Source organism: Gopherus evgoodei, chromosome 7 (assembly GCF_007399415.2).
Source record: "Gopherus evgoodei ecotype Sinaloan lineage chromosome 7, rGopEvg1_v1.p, whole genome shotgun sequence".
Lineage (NCBI taxonomy): Eukaryota > Metazoa > Chordata > Testudines > Testudinidae > Gopherus > Gopherus evgoodei.
Window position 1 is genome coordinate 84,204,314 of NC_044328.1, and position 13,420 is coordinate 84,217,733.

Consider the following 13,420-nt stretch of genomic DNA (forward strand, 5'->3'; position numbering starts at 1 on the left):
GGTCTGAGAGCAATGCTTTAAAAAAATCAATATCTACCATCATTGGAGCTGGAAGTCCTGGAGCTCCTACTATCAGTCTCGGGTGTCTTGTGCACTAGAGTTTTGATGTGGATAGGGGAGTAGTGATCAGTTCCCAATACCTCATTGCTTGTGCTTAAATGCAGTGCTGTCTCTGTGTCTCTAGCATATGCACTGCAACAAAGTTCCTCCTCTACCTTGGTGGGTCCTGCACTTACTGGCAGATTTGCTCACCTCAGTGATCTTCCCCACAGTCTGGGTCAGCTCCTCCTGTGTCTGATCAGGAGTTGGGAGGTTTGGGGGAACCCGGGCCCGCCCTCTACTCCGAGTTCCAGCCCAGGGCCCTGTGGATTGCAGCTGTCTATAGTGCCTCCTGTAACAGCTGCATGACAGCTACAACTCCCTGGGCTACTTCCCCATGGGCTCCTCCAAACACCTTCTTTCTCCTCACCACAGGACCTTCCTCCTGGTGTCTGATAATGCTTGTACTCCTTAGTCCTCCAGCAGCATAACCTCTCACTCTCAGTTCCTTGTGCCTCTTGCTCCCTGCTCCTCACACGCACTTCCTCTCCTCTGGCTCCCCCCTGCCTGACTGGAGTGAGCTCCTTTTTAAACTCAGCAAAGAGTCCTGTGGCACCTTATAGACTAACAGACGTTTTGGAGCATGAGCTTTCGTGGGTGAATACCCACTTCGTCAGATGCATGCATTTTTAAACTCAGGTGCCCTGATTAGCCTGCCTTGATTGGCTGCAGGTGTTCTAATTAGTCTGTCTGCCTTAATTGGTTCTAGCAGGTTCCTAGCAGCCCCTGCTCTGGTCACTCAGGGAACAGAAAACTACTCATCCAGTGACCAGTATATTAGCCCTCTACCAGGCTTCTATACACCACTGGCCTGGGTATGTCACAGCACATTTTGGGGACTTCTTGGAACCCTTGCACCTGCATTCCTCAAACATTGTCTTGCTTTAAAAGAAATATACTACAGAGGGAGGAGTCCTCCTCACAGGCAGGGAGAAATACATTTTTATTTTGATTCTCTAGTCTTTGGTTGAAACTTGCACAAAAAAGGAAACTCCCTCTGTCTGGTGCACCCAGAGCTTTTATTTGGGCCTCTCTTACCCTCCCTGTTTCTTCTTGATAGGAAGGAAGCTATGGACATCCTGAAGTTAGGGGCTTGATGCAGGAATTTCTGGGTGACATTCTATGGCCTGTGTATGCAGGAGGTCAGACTAGATGGTCACAATGGTCCCTTCTGGCCTTGTAATGATCTGAGTTTCTCCATTACCCTGTAGTGATGGGGTGGCTAACAGGCTTGTATTGGTTGTCTGTTTTTTTGTATTGTAAGTTATTTATGGATCATTATAAAATTATTTCTTTCCCTGCTTGGAAGCAGTTTTAACTTTTGATAAGGCTCTCTCCTCATGCTCATACCGAGTGCCACCATAATACTAGCCCGGGGATTACTGTGCTGTTCCTGACACACCAGCAGGGTTTATGCTTAGGGGCACGATTAACAGTAATGCCATGGTCCCAATGCAAACTATTAGTGTATCAGCAGTTGGTCTATAAGAGTGGAGAGTTCAAATCCCACTTGGGACAAACTGTTTTGTTTTTAAAGCAATGGTTGTTGGCAAAGTTCAGGTGGGAAAGGAGGGGGAGAATCTAAAGGGAAGCTGGCATGCAGTTTTGGAGAGGGTGAACAAACCCAAAGTTGGACATGCGGGGTGTTGAATTGTCAAAATGGAGGTTTATGGGGTATAAAATTATTTGTTGAGAGTGGCATAGATGCTAGAATCTCAAAGCCAAACCTTTTATGCTGCTCTTGAGGTAATTCTTGCAGCATAACAGAATAATCGTTAGTACTAATTACACTATGTAAGTAGCAAATAAGATAAAATGCTTTTTTGTTGTTTGTTCTTGGTCGTAAGCTCTCTTCTGTAATGGAGATCATGATAGAGTTGAGTCACGTAAGAAAGCATAAACAGTTGCACTAGGTACTAACTGCTATGTTGGGGATTTTCTTCAGAATCAAGGGAGCATGGATGCCATGAACATGGATACAGTTTGCAGACTCTATGAGGTAGGCAGGCAGCGTTTGGCAGAAGATGAAGAGGATGAAGAGGAAGATCAGGTGAGTACTGTAGAGTCATTTTGATTGTTGCAGTCCAGTTGTGATCAAACTCTTTTCACTCATAGCTGGAATGCTGGGAGCTTCTGCTTGTTAAACTATTACTGTAAAATAGCAATTCTCTAGTCTAGTGTTCTTTTTTTTTCTAGCTGTCTTTAAGTCCGTATTTCCAAATCTTTAGGTTTAAGATTGGCTTGGTCATTTATGATTTGTAACCCTTGTAAAAATAGGATATGGAGCACAGTATTGCATTGTGAAATTGCACAATGTTTCTGTGTAATAAAGATGTTTAAGAAATTTGATAACATCTAGAGGTTTATATTGAGATGCACTAATATCTGGCATAAACTAAGCATTTGACCTCTGGATTCACTGTGTCTGACAATCTATAAAAGAGTTAAGAATTATTATTCCTCAGGATACAGTAGGTAATAGGATTACCTGCTATGCTACAGCATGTTCTATAGTTGGCTTTCAGGAGACCTCTTGGTGCCAGGTTTCATAGAACTGCCCAACACATATTGCTTTGGTTGGAGGAGAGCGGAAATCTCTCTCTCTCTCTCTCTCACACACACTCACACACACTCTCTCACACACACACACACACACACACACTGGAGTGGTTTATTATCACCTTTTTGGTGTTTGTATTGTGATACATTGATGTCTGCATCGTAGAAACACAGCCAACTTTTCTTTTTTCCTCTGTATTGGCGTGTTGAGGGGGCTGTAAAGAGAAGTTTGATTTCTTCAGACTGCATGGAAAGCTGGGGTTTTGGTATTCATTCCACTTCCTTAATCTCCTTTTAGAATAAAACTGCTTTACTGACTGTCAGAGGAACATTTGATAATAGCATCCATGGAGGAGACTGGATTTCAGTCTAATCAGTGGATTTATGCTCTGTATAATATTGGTAGTACCTCACATCACCTATACAAATTAGATTGGGAGAATGCTTTTCTTTCTCATCCCTGATACCACATTGGTTCAAAAGTTGTGTTATGGGGCGGTGGGTGCTTTACTATGAAGGAGGAATCCTCTATCTGCTACTCTTTGAGGCACACCACCAGACTGGATGGATCTGGTTTAGTAACTCTTTAAAACAGCAAAAATACTTTCTAATAGAAGAAATACCAGTTGTTGTCCTTTCCAAATAATATTCCAAAGCATGACTACCTAATAGCCAGCCAACATCTATCCCAGAGCACATGCATGTGTAAAATAAGGGTTTCTGGCTGTAGTCAGTGAGTGTGCCTCATGTTCATGCCTGTTTCCTCCTAAATTAATTTAGTATTCAGCGTTCTTGTGGTAAAATTTGTCATGATTTTGACAAATTTACAAAATAAACTTACTGTAAAACTTTTTTTTTAATAGCTGTTTCCATTTTTCACAGACAGCATTTATCAACCGTTACCAGGCAAATATCACTGTTCTCTTATCCTAAATAATAGAAAAATATTGTAGTACCAGATAATAGCTCATGGTAATGGTTGGTTGGTAATCACTGATTTTTCAGTGGTGATGTGTGTTTGTGTGGTGCCCTAAATGAACTTCTGTTTGTATATCTAGGTCTCAGGCACTGTTCGTGTACTGAAAAGCTATCACAAAACTTAAAAAGTAACAAAGCAGAACTGCTTCATTGTTTGGTACTGTGGCATCGATTGCAGAATAAGAGCATGTGGTTGACGTGTGCATTTATTGCTCTTGACTATCTTTGTCCCTTGACTTTATTAAAATGCAGTCACTTTTACAGTCACTTTTTGAGACTGTCAACATCAGTCTTGGGTGTGAAGGAGATTAATTTTAATGTAAACTACATAAAAGCTACCCAAATTTCAGTCACTGTATATGTAGCAAAATCTAAACCAGAAACATACATCCTTTTTGCTTCTGGTAACCTTTTCTCCATTGCATCCCTTTGTTTGGTTCAATACATTGACTTGCAGATTTATAGATCCTCAAAATATAGCTTTATATCTTCATAGAAACTTCCTGTGTTGAACTAGAATGGGATGGGCAAACTACGGGCTGCGGGCCACGTCTAGCCTGTCAGACCTTTTAATCCAGCCCTCGAGCTCCTGCCAGGGAGCAGGGTCGGGGGCTTGTCCCACTCCATGCTCCAGCCACTGAGCAGGGTCGGGGACTTTCTGTGCGGCTCCCAGAAGTAGCGGCATGTCCTCATTCCGGTTCTTACGCGTAGGGGCAGCCAGGGCTATAGGGGCTCCGCACGCTGCCCCTGCCCTAAGCATCACCCCCGGCAGCTCCGGAAACCATGGCCAATGGGAGTTGCAGGGTGGCGCCTGCAGACGGGGCAGGCACTGTGCCTCCATGTAGGAGCCGGAGGGGGGCATGCTGCTGCTTCTGGGAGCTGTGAGGGCGGTGCCTGCAGACAGGGCAGCGCACAGACCTTCCTGGCTGTGCCTCCATGTAGGAGTTGGAGGAAGGACATGCTGCTGCTTCCGGTAAGCACCTCCTGGAGCATGCACCCCTGAGCATGCACCCCAGCCCTAGTGCTGATCCCCCTCCTGCCCTTTGAACCCCTTGGTCCCAGCCCGGAGCACCCACCTGCACCCCAAGCCCCTCATCCCCGACTCCAGAGCCTGCACCCCCAGCTGGAGCCCTCAACCCCCCTGCACCTCTGACCCAGCCCTGATGCCACTCCCACCCTCCAAATCCCTCAGTTCCAGCCCGGAGTACACTCCTGCACCCCAAACCCCTCATCCCCAGCCCCACCCAAGAGCCTGCACCACCAGCCCTCCCCCAACCCCAATCCAGAGCCTCCTCCCATACCCCGAACTCCTCATTTCTGGCCCCACCAAAGAGCCCTCTCCTCATCCTGCACCCCAACCCTCCATACAATTTCTATACCCAGATGTGGCCCCTCAGGCCAAAAAGTTTACTCACCCCTGAGTTAGAAGGAGCAGAGAGCTCCAGACCCCTTTCCCCCACCACACGCACACTTTTCTTCCACCTGTCTTGTGTGTCTCTGTTGAGGCTGATCAAAAAAGTAATTTGTATCTTACTATATCTAATATAGTTTTGAAAGTTTGAGGTGCGTAAACAGTTCTACAGCATTGCATAGGCCCTGACAAATCAGAAGGGTACTTCCAGATTTCTCCTTGTTAGGTCTTCTCACTGAGTTCCTTGAAAATAGAGGCACAATGTCCTCCCTATAGCATATGAATCTGATGTCTCCTCTTTTGACCAGAACTCATAGATCATATGTTCTTAATCTGATTCACTAAATGTTCTAAGTGATGCTCTGGTACTAGATCAGTTGCAGCTTTTAGATAGCTGAGGTTGTTTGTTGGTTTTTTTGTATCATGGATCAATACCTCCAGGCCTTTTGCTTTCACATCTATTTCTTCTGTAAATGGTCTGCCAGCAAGTTTCCCAATTCTTGGTTTAAGTCCCCTTAGTGCAGTGAAGGAAGGAATTGAAGGTGTCCTGCTCATTTTAGTAATGGTATTTGCAACAAGTTAGGCATAGCAAGTAATAGGGGCGGATGGGAACTATAATAACCTCTTGGCTTCAGATTGTGACATCCCAGCATCAGTGTCACCGAATGGCTTTGTTTTCAGATGTTTCTGAGTAAAATGAAGCTGCAGCACTTGGGGTTTTTGTTTGTTTGTTTGTTTGTTTGTTGTTGTGTTTTTGCAAGGCATCTCTTTGCACCCTGCCCGTGATTTGATTGGGAGGGGTGGGAGAAGGTAAAATCAAACTGACTTGCTGCTGCTTAAGCTACCCTCAAACCCAGTGACCATGATGGATTAGCTGTTTTATGCATAGTGCCACTGCTATAAATCCGTGAGTGTTTTTGTTATAAAATATTTGAGGTTAATAGTTGGGGTTAGGGTGGGTTTCTGCAGCTGGTGGGTTTCTGCCTAGGCTGTTCATGCTAGACTTCATATTAGACCTCTGGAAAGCTGCCTTGTCCTAGCTGAGGGGAATACTTCAGAATATCAAGCCCAATTAAGCAAAACTAAGGTGAATCTTTGGTATTGTACTGTTAAGATGTTTCCTGGGAGTTATTACATTAAGTAAGGGGGAGATAAGGAAGAAAGGGGTTTATGATGGCCAAGTAGAGCAATGGTGAAGTTGTGGGCCTTTTTTTTTTTTATTAGGTCTTTATAACCGATGTTTGACGCTAAATATACAAATGAATTCAGTTCCACATCTAACCAGTAGGTGGCATTAACATTTTCTTTATTATAGCTTCCATTCTAACCTATTTCTCTCAGATTTAGGGGAGCCAGGTACATGTTTTGGCTTGCACACTTCCATTCCTTCTTTCTTTCCCGTTGTCTCTTAAGCTGGGAGTTTCATAAGAGGCCAAGGGAATTAGACACCCAGATCCTACTGAAATTCAATTGAAGTCTGGCATCCTTGTGCTCTTTTGAAAATTCTAGCCTTACTGACAAGTATCAGAGGGGTAGCTGTGTTAGTCCGGATCTGTAAAAAGCAATAGAGTCCTGTGGCACCTTATAGACTAACAGACATATTGGAGCATAAGCTTTTGTGGGTGAATACCCACTTTGTCAGATGAATGTGACGAAGTGGGTATTCACCCATGAAAGCTCGTGCTCCAGTACGTCTGTTAGTCTATAAGGTGCCATAGGACTCTTTGTCACTTTTTAGCCTTACTGACTGTCTTTGGCCATTAGCATTTAGTGTGTTTCAATGTGAGTTCATCATAATGCCCATCAGAAACCCTGGCAATCTTGCTTGCATAATATTTGCATACACAGTTTTTAGGCAAATAGAGTTTTAGGTGCAGGTGGCAGGCCCATTCCTGCAGTATCGTCAGGGTCCAGTTCCCCACTCTTTCTTGCCTTTAAGCCCTTTCTCTCCTTTCCTACTCCCTACAGTTTCCCTGGTCTTGCTCCTTCAGGCTTCCCCACTCTCTGAGGTTTTGACTGCACAAGTGGGCATCTGGGCTGCTGATGCAGATGAATCATAGAATATCAGGCCTGGTCCACACTACAGCGTTAAATTGATTTAACGCTGTACCCATCCACACTACAAGGCACTTTAAATCGATTTTAAGGGCTCTTAAAATCGATTTCTGTACTCCTCCCCAACGAGAGGAGTAACCCTAAAATCGATATTACTAGATCGATTTAGGGTTAGTGTGGACGGAAATCGAAGTTATTGGTCTCATTCTTTTACTGAGCTACCCAGAGTGCACCGCTCCAGAAATCGATGGTAGCCTTGGACCACGGATGCACACCACTGAATTAATGTGCCCTAGTGTGGACGCGTAAAATCGATTTTATAAAACCAGTTTTATAAAACCGGTTTTAATAATTTCGATTTTATGCTGTAGTGTAGACGTGGCCTCAGGGTTGGAAGAGACCTCAGGAGGTCATCTAAGTCCAACCCCCTGCTCAAAGCAGGACCAATCCCTAACTAAATCCCCAAATTCCTAAATGGTCCCCTCAAGGATTGAACTCACTGGGTTTAGCAATCCAGTGCTCAAACCACTGAGCTATCCCTCCCCCCTGACCATCTTTTAGCTGCTGGCCTGCTAAGGTCTCCTATTCTTCCTTCCCTAGACAGTTACTCATTTCATTCATTACCTGTCTTCTGTATTGAGGGACAAAGCAGGAGCTTTGGAGGAACTGGTACAGCGGGCAGTGAATGCACTGAGATACCAAGGAGGGAAGGGTGAAGGAGTCTCAGGTGCTGCCCACATACCCCTGCAGTAGGCAGGAAACAAGATAGATAAAAATCAATTATTTTTTTTTTAAATCAATTTTTTTAATTAAATCAGATTTTTTGATAACATGCTTTTTGAGGAAAAAACCAATCTAAAGATAATTTTAATTAAGGTGCATTATAGCTCAAAGAGATCTCATCATGGAATAGGGATTATAAATTCTAATTCTATAGTATGAGACAATATATTCATGTAATGTTTAAGAAAAGTTTTGTAAATGAATTCTAATAGTCCGTGGATTAGGGATCCAATCCTATGCTGTTCCAGGGGCTTCTGTATAGATTATTTAGGTTAATCTTTCTGTCTACCCAGTGGGACTCAGTGCTCAGTCTAGAAGATACCATCAGAGATGCTTAGTTTTGCAGTTCTCAAACTGAATTTTTCACCTTTACATATTATTTATTTGCTGGATTAACAGCAAATAAATAATATGTAAAGGTGAAAAATAACAGACCTCAACTCTTTTGTCTCTCTGCAAATTTGTGTACACAGAGTCAAAAAGTTCAATGAATAGAAGATTGTTGGGGGCTGAATAGATCTGGACAAGGAGAAGAAGTCTGGAGATAAATGTGAGAAGGGAGGGACAGGCAGTAGAAACAAAAGTGAAACTGTTTGAGCAGCATATTCTAGAAGTCTTGAGGTCTTTTTGAGTGGCAGGAGATGAAAACTTTAAAAATATTGGTTAGTCAAAAAGGCCAGAGATGGGGAGGAGGGTTGGGGAGGGGGGTTTGCTGGCAAGTAGAGTCAAAATCTACAAGTTAAATAGATCTGTGGTCTGGCCCATCACTGTTTTGAGATTAGTTGCGTAGAACGGAAAAAGTTTGGTTTATTATGCTTGTGCATTTTTGTTGATTGAAAACATTGCTTTTTTTCCTCAGTAATACTCATTAATAACTGTAAGTGTTATGGCATATAATATTTGGGGTACTCCACCACAGATGCATGAGTTTTGAGAGTCTCTGCCTACTTAAACTGTCCTGTTCACAGAGACTGGAGTCTTGAAGGGCAGGTTACAAAGCTTAGTAGTCTGTTACTGTTCCTAGACTGCTCTTGAAATGTGGTGTACTTTTTAATCATCAGTATTGAAAGGCTGTTTTTTCTTAGTCATCCTCCCACATCAGTATGTATCTAACAGAAGCTTCTCTATGTGGGAGGAGTGCTCTGTATAATTTGGGTTTTGCTTTTATGTGGATACCTTCGCCAAATGACATTTCTGAATATTTTTATTCGACTGCTGGAAATTCTGATTGTGTGGACCTACGAAACAAATATTTGGGGGAAGGGTCATTCTTCTTGTAATCCCTAGTTTAGCCAGATAGGGAACTCTCTATGTCTCAGTCTTTTTATTTTTGTATTAAGCATAAGACATTTGTGAAGCTCTGTTTTATTTCGCGTTAAAAATATCTCCTGGATACATCCTCCTCCCTCAGTGCCATCACCATCTAAACTTGGCTAGCTTTTCTGATGTTAAAAGACATGGTCTGTTTTTCTTCTTTTATATCTCTACAGAATACAGAGATTTCCCATTGCTAACATAGGTCTTTCTGAGTTGTGGATTGTGGGAAAGATATCTTGAGTTTAGGGAGATAATGTTTATATACTTCGTTAATATTTCCTAAATTCTATGGTCTTCAGGTATACTCTTGAGTGGAAGCTTAGGGTCGGGGACAAGGAATATCTGTCCATATTTTATAGCCCTAGCCAATGGTAATCTCTCCAGTATCTTCCTCTCTCACCCTTTTCATTAATTGCAGTGGAAAAATGTGGAATTCTCTATTTAAAATTTTAGAGAAAATCTATTTATACTCTGTAGTTATATGGATTTGTTCTGTGAGAATCGGTAAATGTCATTCAAGTTTAAATTATACTGGTTTTTGAGACATTCACCTTTTACAGTATAATGTCAACATTTCTATTGCAAGCTTCTGTAAATCTAGATTAGAGAGAGACTTGTTTTAGGTTTGCAAATTGGATCCTGCCAATGAAATCTCTCTTCTGCACTAACTGAAATTGTAGCTGCTTGTGGTGCTTTCATAGCATTATTTTTTCCATTATCAGCTCACATTCTGCCACTTGTGATTCCAGTTATGTTGTGTGTGTTTATTTAGGACTCTCCCTCCTCTGTCTAAAGCAAAAATCCTATGCTAAACCCATTTCTGTTAGAGAGAAGCCTGTAGTTTTCATGTTGATCCTTGTCAAAAAGCTTCCATGCAAATTGGCAGACATGTTTAAGAACCCACCAATTCTGCAAGGTGCTGAGTGCCCTCAAAAAGTCAATGGGAGTTGATGGTTCTCAACTCGTAATAAGAGGTGCTTATAATATTGCACGATAAGGTTTAATGTGAACTCCGGCACAGGATTACAGGCAGTAGTTTCTGTGAAAGAGCTTCGCTGAATAGAGGCATTATGAATGGACATTATCATACATCTTAGCAGGGCTGTCTGAAACCAGACTTCAGCCATGAGGCTAGCCATGGGATGGCTTTGATTAAAGACCTCTTTGTGACAGACAAGAGATTAGGGAAGGGCAACCTGTAAAATGGATTAAAAGGATAGTTTTTAGCCACATGCTCACCTTTGCTACATCTTTGCATGGCAACAAGAATTCCTGTTAGTTCTTGGTAAGGATTGCTAGCGTCCATCTCTGAACTATGCTGTAATTTCAGAAGGTGGCAGCCCTCTGGTACAGACAGAGGAAATTACTATAAAATACTTGCGATTTCTTAAACCTTTAGCTCTAATATCCTATAGTGCAGTTTCCCCGCTGAAAACAGAAATGAAAAAAGAACATTCAGGCTCTTCAGTCACAAAATCAAAATTTGATGCCTCCCCATAGCCCAGAGGATATTCCTGCAGCTGCAGAGCAGCTGTGATTTTAAAACAGGAAAAGCTATCACAGTTGCAGTAAAAAAATTAAACAAGGAACTAGGAGTGTAGAAATAAGGGAACATGCTTTCATCTGTGGTAGGAAAGTCAAACTACTATCAAATTGACAGTGTTTGCAAATGCTGCTGCTCTGGCATATGGGTACCAGAGGGATGGGCATATTTAAGAACATATGGGTAATAATTCAGAGTAAAGCCCTGCGCAGGACTATTTTAAATCCTGCTCCCACCCTGCAATACCCACTCCCACCCGTTCCTGCTATTAAGGCAGTGGGTCCAGAGGGACCCACGGGATCCCAATCCCACTGCAGGACTCTGCACAAGTCCTGTGCAGGGCTCTGATTCCCCAATTTCTGACTTGTGTGAGAGGAGGCGAATGGAACTAGCTGTACAGGGAAAAGGGAAAGAGTAGGAGAGCTAGTCAGAGATATTCCTGGCAGGGTGGAAACATATCAGGGTTGGATGGATTCTTTTCAAGAGTCTTGCCCAAGATTCTGTTCCTCTCCATCCCCTTCAACAAGAACCTCCTGTGAGCCTCAACAAACCCCTGGAAACTGGCCAGGCTTGAAAAAGGAGCACACTTGCAATCTTAACTCTTAGATCTTAAGGTTGAGGTCTACCTGGCCAGTGGGCTGCCTTGTCCTTTTCTGTAATAAGACCACACAGTAGCTGATGATTGTATTGATTATTTTGAGGTGGCACAATTTTAACCTGTAATAAAGTTTATATATGAAAAACAACAACAAATATTCTCCCCATTGATGGAAAAATTACCTTAACTGTGCTATTTACACAGTTAAGGAAATAATGGTTTCGGTTTAAATTGATTATTCTTAATCCCTTTATTCTTTAAAAAATTATGGTACATAGACAAACTTTATGGCCGTGTGTGACCAAACACGTTTCACATGTAAAGTAAAGGGTATTGATCATTAAAACGCTGAGCCACAATGAAGCATGATGTGAATCTCTCTGAGACTGAACTAATATCTCCAAGGTCTTGTCTAGCTGACTTGTTAAAAAGGTGTAATGGTAACCTCTTTCTTTACTGTAGATCTGTGGTTATTGTTAAACTGGCTAAGGATACTCTTACAGTATCCAGAGAATAACTGTGTTTTATCTCTTCGCTCCATTTTTGCATCTGTGACATATTGTATGCTGTGTTTGCTGTGCTCCCTGTATTACGTCTGTCCATGTCCTCTCCATCTGCATAGAAGCCTATGGTAAGAATCCTTACTCATTATATGTACTAATACATGTAGCCAGAGCTCTGTGTCTTTACTTGAATCACATCATTTCATCCACAAAGAAATTAAGCTCCAACACCAAACTAGCTGCAAAGGTGAAAGCAGGGGTAGCCACATGTTGCGGAGGACTCTGATAATGCCTAGCGTGGAGATAATAGGTGTGGGTTCAGATTTGGGGAAGGGAGGGAAAAGGAGGGCAAAGTTTAGACAGGGAAATGTGGTGATGTCATGACATGAATAAGACACAGAATGACTATTGCTATCACTAAGCATTCACTGCTATATAGTGTTTGGGGAAGCTAAAAAGTGGAGTTGGGGGAGGAAATCAGGTAACCGCTCCAACAGCAAAAAACCAGAACTTGTCTCTCCTTGAGAGTCAGTTACAGAGGGATGTGGAGCTGCTTATGGCTTTGGCAGCAGAGTGTTGAACTGTCAGAAGAATAAAGCGTAGCTTCGCTGTGGAGCAAGATAACTTACTAATATGGGGAAGGTTTCCTCCTCTGGAGTAGAACATTCTTTGTTCAACCTTTTGGATGAGCATGGAAAACAAAATCCTTTGGTATCAGGAAAAGAGGCAGATACCAATAGAATACTGACCTTCTAGAAAGGTTCGCATTGCTGAAAGTGAACTTGCTTTTCCACAGGAACAATCTGGAGAGAGAAACCAGTAAGATGTTTGTGTGTAGAAAATGGATAAACTTACCAAAGTAATCAAGACTGTGGAAGAAAGGAATTTCCTTTAAAAAACGGGAGTGGAGGGCAGTAGGGCAGAACATAATGTTCCAGAGGCCTAGAGAAAGCGGGGGGGGGGGGGGGCGGCTATGAAATTGGATCAGAAAATAAATGTATAGACTCTTCCGATTCAAACGTGAATGCGTAGAGTAGATAGTGACTGGCAGATAACTGAAGACTGCCTGAGGTGTGAAATAGGAATAGTGAGACATGAATTAAATATAAAAGACAAGATTAAGGAGGCTGGAAAGGTTCCACCACTATTTTATTCCTCTGGCCTCATGAGGCATAATGAGGGGCGAGTCTTAATACTTGGAAGTAGGAAAACAACCCCCAACAGAGGATGCACAACCGAGTAATAGAATACAAAATGTGGTTTATTTGGACTCCGAATTATTTCCTCACAGAGCAAGGAGAAGTGGTCAAAAAAATTAGACAGAGCAGAACTTATTTTGTGGTAATAGCTGTAACTATTTCAAAGGCTGAAACCCAGATTTATGTATTGTAATCCCCAAAATGAAGTTGTCTGAGGAATGCAAACCCAGCTGCAAGCATACAAAAAGGCTTGAGAGATCTTCTGATTTGATTTCAAAGCCAGAATCTAAACATGTAAGCCTGAGAAACTATATCCTCTTCCTGCTCCTCCTCCTCCTCCTACAGAGGAATCTCATTTGGTTCTGGACATCCAAT

General features: G+C 42.5%; 1 protein-coding gene across 6 annotated transcripts in view; it reads left to right on the plus strand.

Moving 5' to 3' along the window:
• DCAF1 (DDB1 and CUL4 associated factor 1) overlaps window positions 1-13,420 on the plus strand; it is a 114,044-nt gene that overhangs the window by 80,542 nt on the left and 20,082 nt on the right. For 4 of the 6 annotated variants that reach the window (XM_030568333.1, XM_030568336.1, XM_030568338.1 and 1 more), the window contains 2 exons: window positions 2,045-2,149; window positions 11,966-11,974. In XM_030568333.1, coding sequence (XP_030424193.1) covers window positions 2,045-2,149; window positions 11,966-11,974 — 114 coding nt within the window. The remainder of the gene's footprint in view (window positions 1-2,044; window positions 2,150-11,965; window positions 11,975-13,420) is intronic. The other 2 variants (XM_030568335.1, XM_030568339.1) reach the window with 1 other exon arrangement.